The 27,377-nt window shown below is 42.6% G+C and overlaps 1 protein-coding gene across 2 annotated transcripts in view; it reads right to left on the minus strand.

Moving 5' to 3' along the window:
- Positions 1–264: 264 nt before the first annotated feature.
- Positions 265–27,377, minus strand: part of LOC106590934 (uncharacterized) — a 45,004-nt gene continuing 17,891 nt past the window's right edge. Inside the window, exons 3-24 of one of the 2 annotated variants that reach the window (XM_045713387.2) lie at positions 26,986–27,330; positions 26,611–26,823; positions 26,030–26,371; positions 25,709–25,927; positions 25,213–25,572; positions 24,886–25,101; positions 24,305–24,646; positions 23,984–24,202; positions 22,023–22,382; positions 21,696–21,911; positions 21,114–21,455; positions 20,793–21,011; positions 20,288–20,653; positions 19,961–20,176; positions 19,379–19,720; positions 19,059–19,277; positions 16,421–16,684; positions 16,031–16,121; positions 15,823–15,862; positions 15,456–15,509; positions 15,186–15,278; positions 265–14,972 (exon numbers count right to left, since the gene is read on the minus strand). In XM_045713387.2, coding sequence (XP_045569343.1) covers positions 14,949–14,972; positions 15,186–15,278; positions 15,456–15,509; positions 15,823–15,862; positions 16,031–16,121; positions 16,421–16,684; positions 19,059–19,277; positions 19,379–19,720; positions 19,961–20,176; positions 20,288–20,653; positions 20,793–21,011; positions 21,114–21,455; positions 21,696–21,911; positions 22,023–22,382; positions 23,984–24,202; positions 24,305–24,646; positions 24,886–25,101; positions 25,213–25,572; positions 25,709–25,927; positions 26,030–26,371; positions 26,611–26,823; positions 26,986–27,330 — 5,102 coding nt within the window. In that variant the 3' untranslated portion in view covers positions 265–14,948. The remainder of the gene's footprint in view (positions 14,973–15,185; positions 15,279–15,455; positions 15,510–15,822; positions 15,863–16,030; positions 16,122–16,420; positions 16,685–19,058; positions 19,278–19,378; positions 19,721–19,960; positions 20,177–20,287; positions 20,654–20,792; positions 21,012–21,113; positions 21,456–21,695; positions 21,912–22,022; positions 22,383–23,983; positions 24,203–24,304; positions 24,647–24,885; positions 25,102–25,212; positions 25,573–25,708; positions 25,928–26,029; positions 26,372–26,610; positions 26,824–26,985; positions 27,331–27,377) is intronic. The other variant, XM_045713388.2, reaches the window with a different exon arrangement.

Below are 27,377 nucleotides of genomic sequence, written 5' to 3' on the forward strand. Positions count from 1 at the left end.
TGTGTTTAAAAATGACAATAAGTAATATTTAATGTAACTGGTTGTGTGTGTACTGTAGGTGCTGGACATTGCTCCTTCTGAAGGTGTCTGTGTATATTTTGTACTGACATGATGATATGATGATGGAAGTGAATAAACCACTATTGCTATGCAAACCAATGTAAATGTTTTATTTGTAGTTACTGTATGTACAGTACAAAAGGTGTGATTTTGAAAGCTACTTTGAAGTTACTGTTCTAACAAGGTGAAACAATGACAATGAAGTTTAATCTGAACAGTTTATTAAACACAATCCACACTTGATAGTTTCCAGTATTTTGTGTTTTTATAAAAGCGACAAGAGACATTGCATCAGGACACTGAGGCAAAATATTACCATAACTTTGTCATAAAACCAATAATAAATGTATATGAACATTCCAAGTAAACATATATTATGTATCATCTAACATTATAATGTAATAGAATAGTACAGTACTGTATAATGTAATAGAATAGTACTGTATAGTGTAATAGAATAGTGCAGTACTGTATAATGTAATAGAATAGTACCGGACTGTATAATGTAACAGAATAGTACAGGACTGTATAATGTAACAGAATAGTACAGGACTGTAGAATGTAATAGAATAGTACAGTACTGTATAATGTAATAGAATAATACAGTACTGTATACTGTAATTGTCACAACGTCCACAGAAGGTGGCGCCTCTCCTCGGTCGGGCTGCCACCGATCTGTGTTTCAGTGTCTGTTAGTTATGTCTGTTTTTTGATTGCACCTGTTTCGTGTTTGTCATTAGTGGGGGTGTATTTAGTCTGTCTGTGTTTAGTTAGGATTCGTGCGGGATTGTTCTTTGTTACGTGTGGTGAAAGTGGTGTTATGTAGTTTGGTTTACTACTTATTGTATAGGCATTAGGGTTGCCGGGCTGCGCCCCGTCTGCCTTTTTGAGCGGAGCTTCTTTTAGTCTTTTTGACTGTTGTGTTCCCAGCCGTATATGGATTTTGCCCTTGGATTTATTAAATCACGTTTGTTCCAACGGACCTCAGTCTCCTGCGCTTGACTCACCCTTAAAACTGTTCTATCCGCCCGTGACAGTAATAGAATAGTGCAGTACTGTATAATGTGACAGAATAGTACAGGACTGTAGAATGTAATAGAATAGTACAGTACTGTATAACGTCATAGAATAGTACAGTACTGTATAATGTAACAGAATAGTTGTAAGCGTTGCGGAACTGGTGGCAGTGAAGTCAGACGCAGGAGAGCAGAAATAGGTAATAGCCGGAGCAGTTTAATACAAAACCCACGGCAATACAAAAAGAACCTACATGGGTACAAAACCCGACGTGCACCCGTAACATAGAGTACAAGCACTTACAAACAAACAATTCCACACAAGGACATGGGGGGGATCAGAGGGTTAAATACACAACAATTAATGAGGGAAATGGAAACCAGGTGTGTAAGAAAACAAGACAAAACAAATGGAAAATGAAAAGTGGATCGACGATGGCGCCGACCGCCGAACACCGCCCGAACAAGGAGAGGAAACGACTTCGGTGGAAGTCGTGACAATAGTACAGTACTGTATAATGTAATAGAATAGTACAGTACTGTAGAATGTAATAGAATAGTACAGTACTGTAGAATGTAATAGAATAGTACAGGACTATAGAATGTAATAGAATAGTACAGGACTGTAGAATGTAATAGAATAGTACAGGACTGTAGAATGTAATAGTACAGTACGGTATACAAGAATAGTACAGTTCTGTAGAATGTAATAGAATATAATATAAACAGAATATAAGAAATGTATTGTTCCTGAGTGTCACAACATCCACAGAAGGTGGCGCCTCTCCTCGGTCGGGCGGTGCTCGGCGGTCGTCGTCGCCGGCCTACTAGCTGCCACCGATCTGTGTTTCAGTGTCTGTTAGTTATGTCTGTTTTTTGATTGCACCTGTTTCGTGTTTGTCATTAGTGGGGGGGGGGGGGGGGGGGGATTTAGTCTGTCTGTGTTTAGTTAGGATTCGTGCGGGATTGTTCTTTGTTACGTGTGGTGTTATATTGTTTGGTTTACTACTTATTGTATAGGCATTAGGGTTGCCGGGCTGCGCCCCGTCTGCCTTTTGAGCGGAGCTTCTTTTAGTCTTTTTGACTGTTGTGCTCCCAGCCGTATATGGATTTTGCCCTTGGATTTATTAACCTCTTATGGCTAGGGGGCAGTATTTTCACGGCTGGATAAAAAACGGACCCGATTTAACCTCTATGGGCTAGGCGGGAAGAATATGGATTATTTTGGACCAAACCAACATTTGTTATTGAAGTAGACGTCCTGGGAGTGCATTCTGACGAAGACAACAAAAGGTAATCAAACTTTTATAATAGTAAATATGATTATGGTGAGTGCTAAACTTGCCGGGTGTCTAAATAGCGAGCCCGTGATGCCTGGGCTATGTACTTAGAATATTGCAAAATGTGCTTTCACCAAAAAGCTATTTTAAAATCGGACATATCGAGTGCATAGAGGAGGTCTGTATCTATAATTCTTAAAATAATTGTTATGCTTTTTGTGAACGTTTATCGTGAGTAATTTAGTAAAATGTTAGCGAATTCCCCGGAAGTTTGCGGGGGGTATGCTAGTTCTGAACGTCACATGCTAATGTAAAAAGCTGGTTTTTGATATAAATATGAACTTGATTGAACAAAACATGCATGTATTGTATAACATAATGTCCTAGGGTTGTCATCTGATGAAGATCATCAAAGGTGAGTGCTGCATTTAGCTGTCTTCTGGGTTTTGGTGACATTATATGCTGGCTTGAAAAATGGGTGTCTGATTATTTCTGGCTTGGTACTCTGCTGACATAATCTAATGTTTTGCTTTCGTTGTAAAGCCTTTTTGAAATCGGACAGTGTGGTTAGATTAACGAGAGTCTTGTCTTTAAATAGCTGTAAAATAGTCATATGTTTGAGAAATTGAAGTAATAGGATTTTTAAGGTTTTGAAAATCGCGCCACAGGCTGCAAGTGGCTGTTACGTAGGTCCAGCGTCCCACCTAGCCCATAGAGGCTAATTGACATAATTTCAGTCAATTGGAGGTGTATCTGTGGATGTATTTCAAGGCCTACATTCAAAGTCAGTGCCTCTTTGCTTGACATCATGGGAAAATCGAAAGAAATCAGTCAAGACCTCAGAAAAATAATTTTAGACCTCCACAAGTCTGGTTCATCCTTGGGAGCAATTTCCAAATGCCTGAAGGTACCACGTTCATCTGTACAAACAATAGTACGCAAGTTTAAACACCACGGGACCACGCAGCCGTCAGGAAGGAGAGATGAACGTACTTTGGTGCGAAAAGTTCAAATCAATCCCAGAACAACAGCAAAGGACCTTGTGAAGATGCTGGAGGAAACAGGTACAAAAATATCTATATCCACAGTAAAGTGAGTCCTATATCGACATAACCTGAAAGGCCGCTCAGCAAGGAAGAAGCCACTTCTCCAAAACCGCCATAAAAAAGCCATACTACGGTTTACAACTTCACATGGGGACAAAGATCTTACTTTTTGGAGAAATGTCCTCTGGTCCGATGAAACAAAAATAGAACTGTTTGGTCATAATGACCATTATGTTTGGAGGAAAAAGGGTGAGGCTTGCAAGCCGAAGAACACTATCCCAACCGTGAAGCACGGGGGTGGCAGCATCATGTTGTGGGGGTGCTTTGCTGCAGGAGGGACTGGTGGACTTCACAAAATAGATGGCATCATGAGGGGAAATGATGTGGATATATTGAAGCAACATCTCAAGACATCAGTCAGGAAGTTAAAGCTTGGTCGCAAATGGGTCTTCCAAATGAACAATGACCCCAAGCATACTTCCAAAGTTGTGGCAAAATGGCTTAAGGACAATAAAGTCAAGGTATTATAACCTTTTGATTAGATTTTCATTCTATACTACAAACCCATTCAGTTGACAATCCTCATCAGCTGCATCAAAGTAGTACTGAAGGTTCCTGTGTTCTAGACTAGAGCTGTCCCTACTGGCATCTCAACATTACTGCACCATCCTAATAATAATGTCCTCAATAATGTTGGGCTAATAACAACATTACAAACTGACAATACATAAGATAGAATGGTGAAACACAGCACTGGCTACTTGACAAAGTCACATTTAATCACACAAACACTGTCTGTAGTATTACAACGTACCACTATCATATTATGTTACACTGTTGACCCTTGTGTACAGTACTGGTAGTAGCATTAGTTAGCACAGGAATCAGTATCATCATCACCATAGCCTGCTGTATTGACTGCTGCTGTCCATATACTGTATAGTCTAATGCAGCCTGTTATCCATATATAGTCTAATGTAGCTTGTTATCCATGTATTGTTTAATTTAGCCTGTTATCCATATATAGTTTAATGTAGCCTGTTATCCATATATAGTTTAATGTAACCTGTTATCCATATATAGTTTAATGTAGCCTGTTATCCATATATAGTCTAATGTAACATGTTATTCATATATAGCCTGTTATTCATATATAGTCTAATGTAGCCTGTTATCCATATATAGTCTAATGTAACCTGTTATCCATATATAGCCTAATGTACCAATACTACTCCTAAACACAACCCACCATCACTGTGTCTCATGTTAATACTACTCCTAAACACAACCCACCATCACTGTGTCTCATGTTAATACTACTCCTAAACACAACCCACCATGACTGTTTCTCATGTTAATAATACTCCTAAACACAACCCACCATCACTGTGTCTCATGTTAATACTACTCCTAAACACAACCCACCATCACTGTGTCTCATGTTAATACTACTCCTAAACACAACCCACTGTCACTGTGTCTCATGTTAATACTACTCCTAACCACAACCCACCATCACTGTGTCTCATATTAATACTACTCCTAAACACAACCCGCTGTCACTGTATTTCATGTTAATACTACTCCTAAACGCAGAAAAATTAATCCATGCTTTTGTTACTTCTAGGCTGGACTACTGCAATGCTCTACTTTCCGGCTACCCGGATAAAGCACTAAATAAACTTCAGTTAGTGCTAAATACGGCTGCTAGAATCCTGACTAGAACCAAAAAAATTTATCATATTACTCCAGTGCTAGCCTCCCTACACTGGCTTCCTGTTAAGGCAAGGGCTGATTTCAAGGTTTTACTGCTAACCTACAAAGCATTACATGGGCTTGCTCCTACTTATCTTTCCGATTTGGTCCTGCCCTACATACCTACACGTACGCTACGGTCACAAGACGCAGGCCTCCTAATTGTCCCTAGAATTTCTAAGCAAACGGCTGGAGGTAGGGCTTTCTCCGATAGAGCTCAATTTTTATGGAATGGTCTGCCTACCAATGTGAGAGACGCAGACTCAGTCTCAACCTTTAAGTCTTTACTGAAGACTTATCTCTTCAGTAGGTCCTATGATTAAGTATAGTCTGGCCCAGGAGTGTGAAGGTGAACGGAAAGGCTGGAGCAACGAACCGCCCTTGCTGTCTCTGCCTTGCCGGTTCCCCTCTTTCCACTGGGATTCTCTGCCTCTAACCCTTTTACAGGGGCTGAGTCACTGGCCTACTGGTGTTCTTCCATGCCGTCCATGGGAGGGGTGCGTCACTTGAGTGGGTTGAGTCACTGACGTGGTCTTCCTGTCTGGGTTGGCGCCCCCCCCTTGGGTTGTGCCATGGCGGAGGTCGTTGTGGGCTATACTCGGCCTTGTCTTAGGACGGTAAGTCGGTGGTTGGAGACATCCCTCTAGTGGTGTGGGGGCTGTGCTTTGGCAAAGTGGGTGGGGTTATATCCTGCCTGTTTGGCCCTGTCCGGGGGTATCATCGGATGGGGCCACAGTGTCTTCTGATCCCTCCTGTCTCAGCCTCCAGTATTTATGCTGCAGTAGTTTATGTGTCGGGGGGCTAGGGTCAGTCTGTTACATCTGGAGTATTTCTCTTGTCTTATCCGGTGTCCTGTGTGTATTTAAATATGCTCTCTCTAATTCTCTATTTCTCTCTTTCTGTCTTTCTCTCGGATGACCTGAGCCCTAGGACCATGCCTCAGGACTACCTGGTATGATGACTCCTTGCTGTCCCCAGTCCACCTGGCCATGCTGCTGCTCCAGTTTCAACTGTTCTGCCTGCGGCTATGGAACCCTGACCTGTTCACCGGACGTGCTTGTTGCACCCTCGACAACTACTATGATTATTATTATTTGACCATGCTGGTCATTTATGAACATTTTAACATTCTAACATCTTGACTATGTTCTGTTATAATATCCACCCTGCACAGCCAGAAGAGGACTGGCCACCCCTCATAGCCTGGTTCCTCTCTAGGTTTCTTCCTAGGTTTTTGGCCTTTCTAGGGAGTTTTTCCTAGGGAGTTTTTCCTAGCCACCGTGCTTCTTTCACATGCTTTGCTTGCTGTTTGGGGTTTTAGGCTGGGTTTCTGTACAGCACTTTGAGAATATCAGCTGATGTACGAAGGGCTATATAAAAATACATTTGATTTGATATAAACACAACCCACCATCACTGTGTCTCATGTTAATACTACTCCTAAACACAACCCGCCGTCACTGTGTCTCATGTTAATACTACTCCTAAACACAACCCACCATCACTGTCTCATGTTAATACTACTCCTAAACACAACCCACCATCACTGTGCTTCATGTTAATACTACTCCTAAACACAACCCACCATCACTGTGTCTCATGTTAATACTACTCCTAAACACAACCCACCATCACTGTCTATTGTTAATACTACTCCTAAACACAACCCACCATCACTGTGTCTCATGTTAATACTACTCCTAAACACAACCCACCATCACTGTGCTTCATGTTAATACTACTCCTAAACACAACCCACTGTCACTGTCTCATGTTAATACTACTCCTAAACACAACCCACCATCACTGTGTTTCATGTTAGTACTACTCCTAAACACAACCCACCATCACTATGTCTCATGTTAATACTACTCCTAAACACAACCCACCATCACTGTGTCTCATGTTAATACTACTCCTAAACACAACCCACCATCACTGTCTCATGTTAATACTACTCCTAAACACAACCCACCATCACTGTGTCTCATGTTAATACTACTCCTGAACACAACCCACCATCACTGTCTCATGTTAATACTACTCCTAAACACAACCCACCATCACTGTGTTTCATGTTAATACTACTCCTAAACACAACCCACCATCACTGTGTCTCATGTTAATATTACTCCTAAACACAACCCTCCATCACTGTGTCTCATGTTAATACTACTCCTGAACACAACCCACCATCACTGTGCCTCATGTTAATACTACTCCTAAACACAACCCACCGTCACTGTGTCTCATGTTAATACTACTCCTAAACACAACCCACCATCACTGTGTCTCATGTTAATACTACTCCTAAACACAACCCACCATCACTGTGTCTCATGTTAATACTACTCCTAAACACAACCCACCATCACTGTGTCTCATGTGAATACTACTCCTAAACACAACCCACCATCACTGTGTCTCATGTTAATACTACTTCTAAACACAACCCACCGTCACTGTGTTTCATGTTAATACTACTACTAAAGCTGTTACTAAGCATCCTCTCAATCACTCTTACTCATACTTTCACTCTGTTGCTCTGAGAACTCTTAAAATAGCATGATAAAGTCTTCATGTGAAACAACATGTACAATGTACTTCCCATCTTTTGTAGCACACAATATAGGTCAGTATTTGTCAAGTGTGCCAATCATTTTGGTCGTGACTGTAAATCCAACAATCAGATTAATATGTCAAAATACATGTATGCTCTCACACACACACACACACACACACACACACACACACACACACACACACACACACACACACACACACACACACACACACACACACACACACACACACACACACACACACACACAGTTATACTTGACCCTGTTATACTTTGACCGTGAACATGACCCTATTGAATTGAGGTCCGGGACCCTTTGGCAGAAATCCATCTTGGTGTTACTGCCATACTCTACCCTACTGATCATGTTTTAAACATGCAATTGAATAAACTGAACTAAACTAAACACATGAAACCACAGTCCAGGGTCAGTATTCACAAAGTGTATCAGAGTAGCAGAGCTGATCTGGGATCAGTTTAGCCTTTTAGATCATAATTATATGGACCGTCTGAGACACTTTTTGAATACAGGCCCTGATGTAACAACCAAAACACAGTTCAAAATAAATCAACAAGATACATTAAGTCATGTGATGTATGGCTAAAAACATCAAAACAAAAACTATATTCCAAGATATCGTCTAGTGTTCTTACAGAGTGAAGTGAAGGGGAGAGGTCTTGAACAGTTAGTCAACGTACTGTCACTGCGTGGAAACAAGAAGTAGTCTACTGTAAGTATTAGTAGAAACAGGCATAGCCTAAGTGTGAGTTCTGTGGTTGACACATTTTAAAGTAGCCTAGTCAGGGCATTAACATGCATGAACAGCATGTCACATAAGGGATGTTACTGTATCTAAATAGAAAATGGGCTAAAGTCAGCATACTGTAGTTGCATTTCTTTATTTGAGAAGTGGGCCTACATGTTTTACAAGAGACAAAATGTGACCCATTCCTATCACTCCACATCAGCTGGTACTGAAGGTTCCAGAACAGATGAAAGGGGAGTATCTTTGGTTCCAGTGTTCTAGACTACAGCTCTCCCTACAGACATCTCAACATTACTGCAGCCTCCAGGCTTCATATGTCCCTACTAGTCTGATGAAAATATACAAAATAGAAGGTAGAAAATGTAAAAAAATACACATAGAATAAACAAGGCACACACATAAAAATACTCTGTCATTGGGAGATATGTTGAACTGGCGTTTGAATTGAACGAACTAGTGAGCTCAGCTAGCTTGTTAGCTACATGAAGCTGCTGTTATTCAGCGATAAAACACGAATTTCTGTGCATCACACAGCTACTCTGAATGGACTGGATTGTGAACAATCTGCCACTGAATTACATCAAGACTCCATAGTTAGCTTGTAAGCTAGCTAGTTAGCTAACTTTTAACTATCAACATTAGCTAGCTAGAAACAACAGACAACAGTGAGCTAGCTAGTTAGCTAACATTTAGCTATCATCATTAGCTAGCAAGATAAAAACAACAGACAACAGTGAGCTGTCATTATTCCAAGGCCAAGGCCAAGGCAAGCTGCTCTGAATTTCCAGTGTGTGCTTGTGTGAAAGAGATGTCTTCAGTTCACTGATCTTCAGAGCAATGGACCCAAAGTGAACCCTGACATGCATATAACTAAGACTGTCTGTCTGTCTGTCTGGGATTATTGTGTTTTATTGTGTCTGCATGATGCGTGTTTTTTTTAAAAATGACAATGAATAATCTTTCATGTAATTGGTTATTGCTGCTTTGTTATTGTTATTTTATTGTTATTTTATTTTTTTATTTTTTTGCATTTTAACAACTGCATTGTTACTTAATAACCATTTAATAACCATTTCACAGTAAAGTCTACACCTGTTGTATTCGGCGCATGTGACTAATACAATTTGATTTGATTTGTGTGTTTAGGTACTGGACATTGCTCCCTCTGACACTGGGTTTCTGAACCTCTAAAAGTCTAAGCCGTTTGGAGGGTTCTACTAGCTGACATATGGAATTGTTTTAAGGTGGTCATACCATGGATCATTAGCTATTTGATTTTGAATTATAGTACCCCTTTAGGAAAAAAAGGAGAAGGACTAATGTTTGTGAGAGCAGGCAGGTGACTGCAATATAGTCTGCCTGGAACATGCCCCATATTCAACTGTAATTCAATTAAATAATAGCATTTATTTATCCCCTGTAGGGGCAATTACTAGGCACCCTATGGCATCAGGCTGGCAGTGAGTCTCACAGTGACATCACAAGGGTTAGGGTTAGGGTTAGGTCAGGTCACATGTTCAGTCAAATGACCATACATAAACTCAGCAAAAAAAGAAATGTCCCTTTTTCAGGACCCTGTCTTTCAAAGATAATTTGTAAAAATCCACTTCACAGGTCTTCATTGTAAAGGGCTTAAACACTGTTTCCCATGCTTGTTCAATGAACCATAAACTATTAATGAACACGCACCTGTGGAACGGTCCGGTCGTTAAGACATTAATAGCTTATAGGCAACTAAGGTCACCGTTATGAAAACTTAGGACACTAAAGAGGTTTTCCACTGGCTGTGAAAAACACCAAAAGAAAGATGCCCAGGGTCCCTGCCCATCTGTGTGAACGTGCCTTAGGCATGCTGCAAGGAGGCATGAGGACTGCAGATGTGGCCAGGGCAATAAATTGCAATGTCCGTACTGTGAGACACCTAAGACAGCGCTACAGGGAGACAGGACAGACAGCTGATCGTCCTCGCAGTGGTAGACCACGTGTAACAACACCTGCACAGGATCGGTACATCCGAACATCACACCTGCGGGACAGGTACAGGATGGCAACAACAACTGCACCAGGAATGCACAATCCCTCCTTCAGTGCTCAGACTGTCCGCAATAGGCTGAGAGAGGCTGGACTGAGGGCTTGTAGGCCTGTTGTAAGGCAGGTCCTCACCAGACATCACTGGCAACAACGTCGCCTATGGGCACAAACCCACCGTTGCTGGACCAGACAGGACTGGCTCTTCACTGACGAGTCGCGGTTTTGTCTCACCAGGGGTGGTGGTCGGATTTGCTTTTATCGTCGAAGGAATGAGCGTTACAACGAGGTCTGTACTCTGAAGCGGGATCGAGATGAAGGGTCCGTCATGGTCTGGGGCGGTGTGTCACAGCATCATCGGACTGAGCTTGTTGTCATTGCAGGCATTCTCAAAGCTGTGCGTTACAGGGAAGACATCCTCCTCCCTCATGTGGTACCCTTCCTGCAGGCTCATCCTGACATGACCCTCCAGCATGACAATGCCACCAGCCATACTGCTCGTTCTGTGCGTGATTTCCTGCAAGACAGGAATGTCAGTGTTCTGCCATGGCCAGCGAAGAGCCCGGATCTCAATCCCACTGAGCACGTCTGGGACCTGTTGGATCGGAGGGTGAGGGCTAGGGCCATTCCCAACAGAAATGTCCTGGATCTTGCAGGTGCCTTGGTGGAAGAGAAGGGTAACATCTCACAGCAAGAACTGGAAAGTCTGGTGCAGTCCATGTGGAGGACATGCACTGCAGTACTTAATGCAGCTGGTGGCCACTCCAGATACGGACTGTTACTTTTGATCTTCACCCCCACTTTGTTCAGGGACACATTATTCAATTTATGTTAGTCACATGTCTGTAGAACTTGTTCAGTTTACGTCTGATCCGGCTTGTGTTTGAAGTGACACTTGTCACCATAGAAACAGCCGGTAGTCCTCCAGAAGAAACACTCGTCACCATTGATGGGAGCCATCCTCCTGGTCCTGGGAGAGAGAGAGACAAACACCTGCACCTGTGCTCCTGCTCCCTCCTTTCATCACTTTGTACATTTCCAAAGTTTATATGAGATGATTGGTAACACTTTAGAATAACTCATAATTAACCATTTTAAATGCTTATATATGTTGATAAATGATAGTTGACGTTTTGACAGACAGATGGATGTCCTTACCCTGTGGCGGCGTACTGGGAGGCTGAGGTGTTGAGGCCTATAGGGTTGGTCCTCTGAGGAGAGGGAGGGGTTCCCTGTATCTAGTGGTCTGGGTACCTGATCACCAGCCTGGTGCTCTCCAGCTCCATCCCCTGGACAGGAACACAAAATAGCAGCCACAATCAAAATACATACAATGGAACCAATGGCATTGAATAGGGTTTTATTACTGGCACAAAGCTTGTTTTTCCTTTGCAGCCTGAAAGTACTTGTACTTTTCGTTGTACTTTTCTCTCTGTGTTGGACAATGGTGATACTATTTATGTGCAAGACTCAAGCTCTACACTGAAGGCTCTTGACTCATGCAGAGATGTCTAACTCACCATTGTGATCTCTACAGTGCTGTCAGGTGGACATCAGCAGCAACACGCAAGCTCAAACACTGGTACATTCTCATTCAGAAGACCTTTTTAAGAAAACGGTTGTTTTGTCTATCATCTCTTCTAAAATGAAATAAGAACACATTCAAATCTCAATCTTGTTTTATGCTAACAGTCCCGAAATCTGTTGACATGGTGCTGTTGAGGCTACTTTAGACCTTCATCACAAAACAATCTGTTTTAGTGGATAACCTCAGAGAACATGTCCACAGCCTGAGAGTACTGGCCATGCTTATACAGCTGAATATCCTTCTCTGGAGGAGCACACACACAAAGGGTTAAACTAGGGTCATTTTAGAGACTATAAATAATAATTCTGAGGTCAATGAGAAAACTAAGTAACACTGCCTCTGTGTGTGTGTAATCAAACCGTCATCAAGATTGTATTAATTGAATCAGCTGTGTAGTGCTTGGGCAAAAACCTAAATGTGCACCCCGTGGGGTCCCCAGGACCGAGTTTAGGAAACGCTTGCCTAGCCACTCAGAGTTCAATGATTCAATGGCTCCATTATGTGTCCAATAGGCAGAAATACAAGAAACAAGAGCTGAGTGAGTATAGTTCTGAATCAATGTATTAATAGTTGATAAAATAATCAATGAATTTATTATCTTCATCTTTGACCTTATTTACAACATGGCGCTTGTACTGTATTGACACTGAACCACAATGTAAAAAACTGCAAATTTTTAAATGTATGTAATGTACTGATGAAAAAAAAGAGCAATATCATGACACTGAACAATATAGTATTACTTAATATTATCATCAACAGCAACAGAAACTTGGCCAAAGAGCTAAAAATATTAAAAAGCTGTTATCAATATTATCCATATTAGTTGCTGAGGAAAGTAGGACTATCGATATTATAAATAATCTGTAAATAGCAACATCCCATAGAAAAAGATCAGCAACACAATCTTAAACTATAGATACAGTTGAAGTCAGAAGTTTACATACACTTAGGTTGGAGTCATTAAAACTCGTTTTTCAGCCACTCCACAAATTTCTTGTTATCAAACTATAGTTTTGGAAAGTCGGATAGGACATCTACTTTGTGCATGACACAAGTAATATTTCCAACCATTGTTCACAGACAGATTATTTCACTTATAATTCATTGTATCACAATCCCAGTGGGTCAGACGTTTACATACACTATGTTGACTGTGCCTTTAAACAGTTTTGAAAATTCCAGAAAATTATGCCATGGCTTTAGAAGCTTCTGATAGGCTAATTGACATTATTTGAGTCAATTGGAGGTGTACCTGTGGATGTATTTCAAGGCCTACCTTCAAAGTCAGTGCCTCTTTGCTTGACAACATGGGAAAATCAAAGGAAATCAGCCAAGACCTCAGAAAAAAAATTGTAGACCTCCACAAGTCTGGTTCATCCTTGGGAGCAATTTCCACAAGCCTGAAGGTACCACGTTCATCTATACAAACAATAGTACGCAAGTATAAACACCATGGGACCACGCAGCCGTCATACCGCTCAGGAAGGAGACACGTTCTGTCTCCTAGAGATGAACGTACTTTGGTGCGAAAAGTGCAAATCAATCCCAGAACAACAGCAAAGGAACTTGTGAAGATGCTGGAGGAAACAGTTACTAAAGTATCTATATCCACAGTAAAACGAGTCCTATATCGACATAACCTGAAAGGACGCTCAGCAAGGAAGAAGCCACTGCTCCAAAACCGCCATAAAAAAGCCAAACTTCGGCTTGCAACTGCACATGGGGGCAAAGATCGTACTTTTTGAAGAAATGTCCTCTGGTCTGATTACACAAACATAGAAATGTTTGGCCATAATGACCATCGTTATGTTTGGATGAAAAAGGGGGAGGCTTGCAAGCCAAAGAACACCATCACAACCGTGAAGCACGGGGGTGGCAGCATCATGTTATGGGGGTGCCTTGCTGCAGGAGGGTCTGGTGCACTTCACAATATAGATGGCATCATGAGGAGGAAAATTATGTGAATATATTGAAGCAACATCTCAAGACATTAGTCAGGAAGTTAAAGCTTGATCGCAAATGGGCCTTCAAATGGACAATGACCCCAAGCATACTTCCAAAGTTCTTGCAAAATGGCTTAAGGACAACAAAGTCAAGGTATTGGAGTGGCCATCACAAAGCCCTGACCTCAACCCTATAGAACATTTGTGGGCAGAACTGAAAAAGCGTGTGTGAGCAAGGAGGCCTACAATCCTGACTCAGTTACACCAGCTCTGTCAGGAGGAATGGGCCAAAATTCACCCAACTTATTGTGGGAAGCTTGTGGAAGGCTTCCCGAAACATTTGACCCAAGTTAAACAATTTAAAGACAATGCTACCAGATACTAATTGAGTGTATGTAAACTTCCGACCCACTGGGAATGTGATGAAAGAAATAAAAGCTGAAATAAATCAATCTCTCTACTATTATTCTGACATTTCACATTCTTAAAATAAAGTGGTGATCCTAACTGACCTAAAACAGGGAATATTTACTAGGATTAAATGTCAGGAATTGTGAAAAACTGAGTTTAAATGTATTTGGCTATGGTGTATGTAAACTTCCGACTTCAACTGTAGTAAACAGATTGGTACACATGTAAGGTAAGCCATTTATATAATCAAAAATATGAAAATGGAAAAATCCCATAGAAAAAAAGCAGAAGCATAACCCATCCCATTTATCATTAATATACATGCTTATCATAAATTCCAGCATTAACTCAAAAGCTAAAGTTCATGGTCTGGAAAACATAATAGATATGATAGCAAGAGAATAGAGGAGTGAGGCCTAGCTTTAGCTTGGAACTGTAGCTCTTCAGTCCAGGTCCTGTGGGGATTGTCTTCAGTGGTAGAGTCCCCTCACATTCTGAAAGAAGACATTCTGATTTAGCATTCCTTCTTTGGACACACACACACACACACACACACACACACACACACACACACACACACACACACACACACACACACACACACACACACACACACACACACACACACACACACACACACACACACAGACACACACACACACACACACACACACACAAACAGTCAAAATGAACTATAAGAGACTTACTGCCAGAGTGTCATACTCTGGTGACCTGGTCTTCATGTTCAGAGGTGTGTACATGTCACTGTTGGGGTCACTGTTAGGGTCAGGATGGACACTCTGTGGACAGAAAGAGAGAGAGCATGAGAGAGAAAGATAGAGAGGGGGAGAGGGAGGGAGAGAGGAAATGCATGAGTTCTTTGAGACAGCAGTCTTTCCATAATTTTCTCTCTACACATCCATGTGTAAAACACAAACACATTCACAAACAATCAAAATGAATTATATGAGACTTACTGCCAGAGTGTCGTAGTCAGGGGACGTGTCACTGTTACAGTCAGGACGGACACTCTGTGTAGAGAGAGAGAGAGAGAGGTAACAATAAAAATAGTATGAAAGAGACTGTCGTGACACGGTAAATTAATTCCGGCAGATGTGAAGGTGGAGGTGTAACTCAGGGTTTCCCAAACTCGGGGTTGGGTCCCCTCTGGGTGCACGTTTTGCCCTAACACTACACAGTTTAATCAAATAATCAAAGCTTGATGATGAGTTGGTTTATTGAATCAGCTGTGTAGGGCTAGGGCAAAAAACAAAACGTGCACCCAAAAGAGAGGGGGGCCACAGGACCGATTTTGGGAAAGCCTGGTGTAACTGATGGAATAACCTGTGTGTCTGCTGTGGCATCACTTCCACCTGTGGGTCTCCTGTAATGAGGAACAGAGTGATTTCTGCTGTCTACTGACCTCTAGTGGAAGTTGACATGTCACAAATACAATTTTGAACATTAATTCATTAAAAATTAACAAACGAATGAAAGGAGTAAATAACAAATCAGAGTGCTAACAATCATAAAAATATGCATTTTAAGTCACCTGAAACACATGAGTCCAGAGAGACAGAGGATGAGAACCAGAACAACCACTATGATTCCTACAGCTGCAGTCATAACTGAGGTCTGTTTCACTATAATAGAATATAGATTTACATTTACATTTACGTCATTTAGCAGACACTTATCCAGAGTGACTTACAAATTGGTGCATTCACCTTAGATGACATGAGTGCATATTATTATAAACTGAAAATGAATATACGGCAATACAGGACATTAATGCAATACAATACTTGTATATATAAGCCTTTAAGCATGTATGTATAGTTGTAAACAAACATGTAACAAGGCAAACTAGAAGAAGATTACCTTAAAACATAATTCTTATTGAACATCATTTTGTTTTGAAGTATTGAAGATGTAACTTTACCTGCTACAATGATCATCAGAGCTGTAGAGTTCATAGATGCTATTGTATTCTCAGCCTCACAGTAATAATCTCCTCTGTCCTCAGAGATGATGTTAGTGATGCTGTAACTCTGTCCTGATGCTTTTGGTGAGGCTACATTCTTCTTGTACCAGGTGTATTTGTCCACAGGTGGGTTGGCATCACTGCTGCAGGTCAGTGTCACTGAACTGCCCTCCACTATTTCACCAGAGGGACTGACTGACACTGAGGTGTTCTTTGGAGCATCTAGTAAAGCAGAATTTGTCAGAGGGTTAGGACTATAGTATACTACCTCAAATGACGTCATGTGTAAAATAAATTATATCTAAAGTCAGAGGACTATCTAAAACTATCACTTACAAAAACATGAACAAGCATACATTTGGAGATACTTTAGGACCGGAGTGTCTACTAAACTTTTCTTCAAGTGTTTGAGGTACTGAACATTCTAACTATAGACATGCATACATCTATGACATTGTCACATCCTGACCAGCAGAGGGAGTAATTGTATTCGTTTTGGTCAGGGCGTGGCAGAGGGTTTGTGTTGTGTATGCATTTCTATGTTCTGTCTAGTTTAGTTTTTCTATGTTTAGGATTGGGTGTTGGACTCTCAATTGGAGGCAGGTGTTTCTAGTTGCCTCTGATTGAGAGTCCTATATAGAGGTGTGTGTTTGGTTAGTTTTTTTGTGGGTAGTTGATTTTGCACTGCTGTATGTAAGTACCTAGCCTGTAAAACTGTCGGTCTGTCGTTCTCTTTTGTTTATTGTTTTTTCGTGTTCACGTGTATGGAATAAATTATGAGCACGCAACCCGCTGTGCCTTGGTCTTCTTTCCAGTACGACAACTGTGACAGAACTACCCACCATACCAGGAACAAGCAGCGGAGGATATCTGGCGAGGACCGGGGAACACGGATGGTAAGGGAACCCGAGAGGCAGCCCCAATAATTTTTTTGGGGGTGGCACAAGAGCAGTTTGGCGGGGCGAGGATGGAGCCCCAGGCCAGCTCCCCGCACTAGCCCTGAGGTGCATCAGCCCAGTCTGACTCGGCCTGTTCCCGCTCCCCGCACTAGCCCTAAGGTGCGTGTGCCCAGACTGGCACATCCTGTACCAGCCCCATGCATCAGGCATCTAGTGCGTCAGCCCAGCCTCGCCAGTCTGGTGCCGCCAGAGCCGCCCGCCAGTCAGGCATCGCCAGAGCCGCCCGCCAGTCAGGAGCATCCAGAGCCGCCCGCCAGTCAGGAGCAGCCAGAGCCACCCGCCAGTCAGGAGCCGTCAGAGCCGCCCGCCAGTCAGGAGCCGCCAGAGCCGCCCACTTGCCAGGAGCTGCCAGAGCGGCCCGTCTGTCTGGAGCTGCCAGAGCCGCCCGCTAGTCAGGAGCTGCCAGAACCGCCCGCTAGTCAGGAGCTGCCAGAGCCGCCCGCTAGTCAGGAGCTGCCAGATCCGCCCGCTAGTCAGGAGCTGCCAGATCCGCCCGCTAGTCAGGAGCTGCCAGAGCCGCCCGCTAGTCAGGAGCTGCAAGAGCCGCCCGCCTGTCAGGAGCTGCCAGAGCGGCCCGTCTGTCCGGAGCTGCCAGAGCCGCCCGCTAGTCAGGAGCTGCCAGAGCCGCCCGCTAGTCAGGAGCTGCCAGAGCCACCCGCTAGTCAGGAGCTGCCAGAGCCGCCCGCTAGTCAGGAGCTGCCAGAGCCGCCCGCTAGTCAGGAGCTGCCAGAGCCGCCCGCTAGTCAGGAGCTGCCAGAGCCGCCCGCTAGTCAGGAGCTGCCAGAGCCGCCCGCCTGTCAGGAGCTGCCAGAGCGGCCCGTCTGCCCGGAGCTGCCAGAGCGGCCCGTCTGCCCGGAGCTGCCAGAGCGGCCCGTCTGCCCGGATCTGCCAGAGCGGCCCGCCGTGTCGGATCTGCCAGAGCGGCCCTCCGTGCCGGATCTGCCAGAGCGGCCCTCCGTGCCGGATCTGCCAGAGTGGCCCTCCGTGCCGGATCTGCCAGAGGGGCCCGCCGTGCCGGATCTGCCAGAGTGGCCCGCCATCCGGGAGCAGCAAGGGACACCCGCCAGCCGGAAAAGAGATTGTGGAGCGATGGAATTCACACTTCTCTGCTTTCACAAACAACTGGTTCTTCAGGAAGTGTTGGAGGACTTGTCGAACATGTTCTTGAGCAGAATGGGAGAAAACAAAGGATGTTGATGAGGTAGAAGAACAAACCGATTCAACATGTCATGGAGCACATCGTTAACCAGGGCCTGGAACAGTCCAAACAGCATGACCAGGTACTCATAGTGTCCGTTAGCTGTGTCTTCCACACGGTTTCTTCGCATATCTGAACTAGGTGGTAGACGTTCCTGAGGTCCAACTTAGAAAAAAAGGATACCCCTGGAGATGTTCAAAAGCCGAGGACAAAAGTGGTAGAGGGTAATGATTCTTAACTGTGATTTCATTGAGTCCAAGGTAGTCAATACATGGACGCAGGGTCTTGTCCTTCTTTTACACAAAGATGAACCCTGCGCTAGCAGGGGAGGCAGAAGGACGGATTCTCCCAGCAGCCAGAGAGTCCTCAATGTACTCCTCCATGGCCTTGGACGCAAGCGTCCCACCTAGCCCATAGAGGTTGATAAATAAACACTCACAAACTGCAGGAGAGTGGAGCTCCTCATGTCCTTTTACACCACAGGAGTAGCTGTTTTCATGGTTACTGGAGGCTGAGTATTTGTACTGGGGGGAGGTGCTCTCATCTAGAAGTTGTCCGTTCTTGAACCAGATGTAGGTGGGGTTGTCAGTCAGAGTACAGGTGGTGATACAGGTCAGTGTCTTATCCTGATGTCCACCAGTCACCTTCACCTGAAAACCTGAATGAAAGGAGAGCAAAAATAGAGTACATGGTTCAGAATTGGTGTTAATTATTAACGCGTGACTCTTCAAAACTTTATAATGTGCTATGCAGTGTTACCTGTGACAGTCAGAGTTGTTCCAGGGAAGTTGTACCCCCATCTTGCCTCATTAGTTGTAAATCTGAACTTGTACTCAGTTGAGTCACTCTCTCTCAGGTCTGTGATTCTCAGGGTGGAGTCCTTTTCTCTTTGTCGATGGTATTCCACACGACTTGTATACTCTGAGACCTGGCGCAGGTCTTTAGTTACACCAGACTCCCATTTGTTGAACCAGGATACTTCTGTGATGTTATGCCAACTGGGATGTGTGTAAAAGCATGATATGTCCACTGTTGACCCTTTCAAAGCGCAGATACTCTGATGGGTGTAAGTCACATTCAAACAGTTCTCACCCCGAACACCTGAAACAAAATGTAACTGATGAATTCCTGAAACGATAATTAGACTAAGTGTTTTAGATGTATTAGACAGTTTCATTTTTGAATAATATATATTTTTTTGACATACATGTCCTGTACATACATCTATAAAACTGTTTATCATTCCAATGTATATTGTTAAGAATATTGATAGAGAAAGTAATACCATTCTTATTTGTTCTATATGATACTACATAAAATACTAGTTTCATTCATACTCACACACTGCAGGAGAGTGGTGATCCTCATGGCCTTCTACAGCACAGGAGTAACTGTCTGAATAATAACTATTGACAGAGTACTGCTGGGAAGTGGGCTCATCTAGACGTTGTCCGTTCTTGTACCAGATGAAGGTGGGGTTGTCAGTCAGAGTACAGGTGGTGCTACAGGTCAGTGTCTTCTGTCCCTCTGCAGCAGGAGTCACCTTCACCTCCAGACCTGAAACAATATGTATAAAACCACATACGCCTCTGTGTTAACAGGATGGTTCATTTATTTTCTCCTGTAATTCAATATGATATACAGTTGTATCAAAAACTGCAGTATTACCTGTGACAGACAGAGTTGTTCCTGGGAAACTATGACCCCATTCAAAGTTGTATGTTTTAAAAGTGAAGCGATACTCAGCTGAGTCCTCCTCTCTCAGGTCTGTGATTCTCAGGGTGAAGGGACCTTTGTATGTTCCACTCTCTCTTCCAGCGTACTCCACACGACCTGCATACCCTGGGTTTCTGGTTAGGTCCTCAGGTGTCAACTTATTAGTCCAACTAGCACTCTGTTTAGGACTAAACCAAAGTGATGATGTGACTGTATCATAACCAACATAAGTACAGGATATGTCCACTGTTGACCCCTTCAAGACACAGATTCTCCTCTTGGTGTAAGTCACTCTTTTGCAGCTCTGACCCTGAACACCTGAATCACAGTGACATAACAAGAGGTCAACTGGATTGTATTCTCAGTTCTTTCTAGAAATGCTAAAAGTTCTCAAATGACAAAGTGAAACCAACACACACACAGTTTAAACAGTATTGTTAATTAAAGAAACACTCACACACTGCAGGAGAGTGGAGATCCTCATGGCCTTTTACAGCACAGGAGTAACTGTCTTCATAGTTACTGTAGACTGGGTCTTTGTACTGGGGGGAGGTGCTCTCATCTAGATGTTGTCCGTTCTTGTACCAGATGTAGGTGGGGTTGTCAGTCAGAGTACAGGTGGTGATACAGGTCAGTGTCTTATCCTGATTTCCACCAGTCACCTTCACCTGAAAACCTGAACGAAAAGAGAGCAAAAATAGAGTACATGGTTCAGAACTGGTGTTAATTATTAACTTCGTGACTCTTCAAAACTTTATAATGTGCTATGCAGTGTTACCTGTGACAGTCAGAGTTGTTCCAGGGAAGCTGTACCCCCATCTTGCCTCATTAGTTGTAAATCTGAACTTGTACTCAGTTGAGTCACTGTCTCTCAGGTCTGTGATTCTCAGGGTGGAGTACTTTTCTGTTTGTTGATGGTATTCCACACGACTTGTATACTCTGAGTCCTGGCTCAGGTCTTTAGTTACACCAGACTCCCATTTGTTGAACCAGGATACTTCTGTGACGTTATGCCAACTGGGATGTGTGTAAAAGCATGATATGTCCACTGTTGACCCTTTCAAAGCGCAGATACTCTGATGGGTGTAAGTCACATTGAAACAGCTCTCACCCCGAATACCTGAAACAAAATGTAGTTGATCAATTCATGAAACAATAATTAGACTAAGTGTTTTAGATGTATTAGACAGTTTCATTTTTGAATAATATATATTTTTTGACATACATGTACTGTACATACATCTATAAAACGGTTTATCATTCCAATGTATATTGTTAAGAATATTGATAGAGAAAGTAATACCATTCTTATTTGTTCTATATGATACTACATAAAATACTAGATTTCATTCATACTCACACACTGCAGGAGAGTGGTGATCCTCATGGCCTTCTACAGCACAGGAGTAACTGTCTGAATAATAACTATTGACAGAGTACTGCTGGGAAGTGGGCTCATCTAGATGTTGTCCGTTCTTGTACCAGATGTAGGTGGGGTTGTCAGTCAGAGTACAGGTGGTGCTACAGGTCAGTGTCTTCTGTCCCTCTGCAGCAGGAGTCACCTTCACCTGCAGACCTGAAACAATATGTATAAAACCACATACACCTCTGTGTTAACAGGATGGTTCATTTATTTTCTCCTGTAATTCAATATGATATACAGTTGTATCAAACACTGCAGTATTACCTGTGACAGACAGAGTTGTTCCTGGGAAACTATGACCCCATTCAAAGTTGTATGTTTTAAAAGTGAAGCGATACTCAGCTGAGTCCTCCTCTCCCAGATCTGTGATTCTCAGGGTGAAGGGACTTTTGTATGTTCCACTCTCTCTTCCAGCGTACTCCACACGACCTGCATACCCTGGGTCTCTGGTTAGGTCCTCAGGTGTCAACTTATTAGTCCAACTAGCATTCCGTTTAGGACTAAACCAAAGTGATGATGTGACATAACCAACATAAGTACAGGATATGTCCACTGTTGACCCCTTCAAGACACAGATTCTCCTCTTGGTGTAAGTCACTCTTTTGCAGCTCTGACCTTGAACACCTGAAACACAGTGACATAACCTGTTAGGGCTAGGGGGCAGTATTGACACGGCTGGATAAAAAACGTACCCGATTTAATCTGGTTACCACTCCTACCCAGTAACTAGAATATGCATATACTTATTACATATGGATAGAAAACACCCTAAAGTTTCTAAAACTGTTTGAATGGTGTCTGTGAGTATAACAGAACTCAAATGGCAGGTCAAAACCTGAGAGATTCCTTTACAGGAAGTGGCCTGTCTGACCATTTCTGGAACTTCTTTGCCATCTCTATCTTTTACTAAGGATCTCTGCTCTAACGTGACACTTCCAACGTCGTCCATAGGCGCTCAGAGCCCGGGAAAAACCTGAATGTCGTCATCCCAGCCCCAGGCTGAAACACATTATCGCCTTTCTCAAGTGGCCGATCAAGGGACTCTGGGCTTAGGCGCGTGACCTGACCGCCCCCGTCTTTGTGATTTTTTCCTCTGTTTGCCGAAAAGGAGATTCCCGGTCGGAATATTATCGCTTTTCTACGAGAAAAATGGCATAAAAATTGATTTTAAACAGCGGTTGACATGCTTCGAAGTACGGTAATGGAATATTTAGAATTTTTTTGTCACGAATTGCGCCATGCGCGCGACCCTTCTTTACCATTTCGGACAGTGTCTGGAACACACGAACAAAACGCCGCTATTCGGATATAACGATGGATTATTTTGGACCAAACCAACATTTGTTATTGAAGTAGCAGTCCTGGGAGTGCATTCTGACGAAGACAACAAAAGGTAATCAAACTTTTATAATAGTAAATATGATTATGGTGAGTGCTAAACTTGCCGGGTGTCTAAATAGCTAGCCCGTGATGCCTGGGCTATGTACTTAGATTATTGCAAAATGTGCTTTCACCAAAAAGCTATTTTAAAATCGGACATATCGAGTGCATAGAGGAGGTCTGTATCTATAATTCTTAAAATAATTGTTATGCTTTTTGTGAACGTTTATCGTGAGTAATTTAGTAAAATGTTAGCGAATTCCCCGGAAGTTTGCGGGGGGTATGCTAGTTCTGAACGTCACATGCTAATGTAAAAAGCTGTTTTTTGATATAAATATGAACTTGATTGAACAAAACATGCATGTATTGTATAACATAATGTCCTAGGGTTGTCATCTGATGAAGATCATCAAAGGTTAGTGTTGCATTTAGCTGTCTTCTGGGTTTTTGTGACATTATATGCTAGCTTGAAAAATGGGTGTCTGATTATTTCTGGCTTGGTACTCTGCTGACATAATCTAATGTTTTGTTTTCGTTGCAAAGCCTTTTTGAAATCGGACAGTGTGGTTAGATTAACGAGAGTCTTGTCTTTAAATAGCTGTAAAATAGTCATATGTTTGAGAAATTGAAGTAATAGGATTTTTAAGGTTTTGAAAATCGCGCCACAGGCTTCAAGTGGCTGTTACGTAGGTGGGACGAATTCGTCCCGCCTAGCCCATAGAGGATAACAAGAGGTCAACTGGATTGTATTCTCAGTTCTTTCTAGAAAGGCTAACAGTTGTAATATTACATAGTGAAACCAAAACACACAGAGGTTGTACATTGTTAATTAAAGAAACACTCACACACTGCAGGAGAGTGGAGATCCTCATGGCCTTTTACAGCACAGGAGTAACTGTCTTCGTAGTTACTGGAGACTGGGTCTTTGTACTGGGGTGAGGTGCTCTCATCTAGATGTTGTCCATTCTTGTACCAGATGTAGGTGGGGTTGTCAGTCAGAGTACAGGTGGTGATACAGGTCAGGGTCTTGTTCTGATGTCCACCAGTCACCTTCACCTGAAGACCTGGATGAAAGGAGAGCAAAAAAAGACTACATGGTTCAGAATTGGTGTTAATTATTAACTTCGTGACTCTTCAAAACTTTATAATGTGCTATGCAGTGTTACCTGTGACAGTCAGAGTTGTTCCAGGGAAGCTGTACCCCCATCTTGCCTCATTAGTTGTAAATCTGAACTTGTACTCAGTTGAGTCACTCACTCTCAGGTCTGTGATTCTCATGGTGGAGTCCTTTTCTGTTTGTCGATGGTATTCCACACGACTTGTATACTCTGAGTCCTGGCTCAGGTCTTTAGTTACACCAGACTCCCATTTGTTGAACCAGGATACTTCTGTGACGTTATGCCAACTGGGATGTGTGTAAAAGCATGATATGTCCACTGTTGACCCTTTCAAAGCGCAGATACTCTGATGGGTGTAAGTCACATTCATACAGCTCTCACCCCGAACACCTGAAACAAAATGTAGTTGATCAATTCCTGAAACGATAATTAGACTAAGTGTTTTAGATGTATTAGACAGTTTCATTTTTGAATAATATATATTTTTTGACATACATGTACTGTACATACATCTATAAAACTGTTTATCATTCCAATGTATATTGTTAAGAATATTGATAGAGAAAGTAATACCATTCTTATTGGTTCTATATGATACTACATAAAATACTAGTTTCATTCATACTCACACACTGCAGGAGAGTGGTGATCCTCATGGCCTTCTACAGCACAGGAGTAACTGTCTGAATAATAACTATTGACAGAGTACTGCTGGGAAGTGGGCTCATCTAGACGTTGTCCGTTCTTGTACCAGATGAAGGTGGGGTTGTCAGTCAGAGTACAGGTGGTGATACAGGTCAGTGTCTTCTGTCCCTCTGCAGCAGGAGTCACCTTCACCTGCAGACCTGAAACAATATGTATAATACCACATACACCTCTGTGTTAACAGGATAGTTCATTTATTTTCTCCTGTAATTCAATATGATATACAGTTGTATCATACAGTGTAGTATTACCTGTGACAGACAGAGTTGTTCCTGGGAAACTATGACCCCATTCAAAGTTGTATGTTTTAAAAGTGAAGCGATACTCAGCTGAGTCCTCCTCTCTCAGATCTGTGATTCTCAGGGTGAAGGGACCTTTGTATGTTCCACTCTCTCTTCCAGCGTACTCCACACGACCTGCATACCCTGGGTTTCTGGTTAGGTCCTCAGGTGTCAACTTATTTATCCAACTAGCACTCCGTTTAGGACTAAACCAAAGTGATGATGTGACATAACCAACATAAGTACAGGATATGTCCACTGTTGACCCCTTCAAGACACAGATTCTCCTCTTGGTGTAAGTCACTCTTTTGCAGATCTGACCCTGAACACCTGAAACACAGTGACATAACAAGAGGTCAACTGGATTGTATTCTCAGTTCTTTCTAGAAATGCTAACAGTTCTAATATTACATAGTGAAACCAAAACACACAGAGGTTGTACATTGTTAATTAAAGAAACACTCACACACTGCAGGAGAGTGGAGATCCTCATGGCCTTTTACAGCACAGGAGTAACTGTCTACATAGTTACTGTAGACTGGGTCTTTGTACTGGGGGGAGGTGCTCTCATCTAGATGTTGTCCGTTCTTGTACCAGATGTAGGTGGGGTTGTCAGTCAGAGTACAGGTGGTGATACAGGTCAGTGTCTTGTTCTGATGTCCACCAGTCACTTTCACCTGAAGACCTGGATGAAAGGAGAGCAAAAAAAGAGTACATGGTTCATAATTGGTGTTAATTATTAACGTTGTGACTCTTCAAAACTTTATAATGTGCTATTCAGTGTTACCTGTGACAGTCAGAGTTGTTCCAGGGAAGCTGTACCCCCATCTTGCCTCATTAGTTGTAAATCTGAACTTGTACTCAGTTGAGTCACTCACTCTCAGGTCTGTGATTCTCAGGGTGGAGTCCTTTTCTGTTTGTCGATGGTATTCCACACGACTTGTATACTCTGAGTCCTGGCTCAGGTCTTTAGTTACACCAGACTCCCATTTGCTGAACCAGGATACCTCTGTGACGTTATGCCAACTGGGATGTGTGTAAAAGCATGATATGTCCACTGTTGACCCTTTCAAAGCGCAGATACTCTGATGGGTGTAAGTCACATTGAAACAGCTCTCACCCCGAACACCTGAAACAAAATGTAGTTGATCAATTCATGAAACAATAATTAGACTAAGTGTTTTAGATGTATTAGACAGTTTCATTTTTGAATCATATATATTTTTTGACATAAATGTACTGTACATACATCTATAAAACTGTTTATCATTCCAATGTATATTGTTAAGAATATTGATAGAGAAAGTAATACCATTCTTATTGGTTCTATATGATACTACATAAAATACTAGTTTCATTCATACTCACACACTGCAGGAGAGTGGTGATCCTCATGGCCTTCTACAGCACAGGAGTAACTGTCTGAATAATAACTATTGACAGAGTACTGCTGGGAAGTGGGCTCATCTAGACGTTGTCCGTTCTTGTACCAGATGAAGGTGGGGTTGTCAGTCAGAGTACAGGTGGTGATACAGGTCAGTGTCTTATCCTGGTGTCCACCAGTCACCTTCACCTGAAGATCTGGAGAAAAAACAATATCACTGTAAATCCCTTTATCACTGACTTATCACTCTAATACAAAGATGGAAGAAATACTATGTTATACAGACTACTATACATACACACCACAACAATTGTCCAGAACTAATTGGAATTCAAAAGAAAAGCAATTTTTTACTATACCTGTGACAGACAGTTTGACTCCAGGACTTCCAGTATATGTCCCTCCTTCCTGATCTGTTAATAATCTGAACAAGTACGTAGATGAGTCTCTCTCTCTCAGGTCTTTGATTCTCAGGGTACAGTCTTTCTCCTTATCCCCATGATACTCCAGACGACCTGCATATTCTGGGTCCTGACATAGATCTTCAGGTTTTACACCAGTCTCCATTTTAGTGAACCAGAAGATTGATGTGACTGTACCACTGGGATATGTGTAAGAGCAGGTCAGGTGAACTGTTGACCCCTTCAAGGCACAGATACTCTGAGGGGTGTATGTCACACTCCAGCCATCCTGACCCAGTACAACTGAAACCCACAGTCACACAACACAAGGGTATCACAATTAAGCCAAA

This window comes from Salmo salar, chromosome 02, assembly GCF_965601325.2.
Source record: "Salmo salar chromosome 02, fSalSal1, whole genome shotgun sequence".
NCBI lineage: Eukaryota > Metazoa > Chordata > Actinopteri > Salmoniformes > Salmonidae > Salmo > Salmo salar.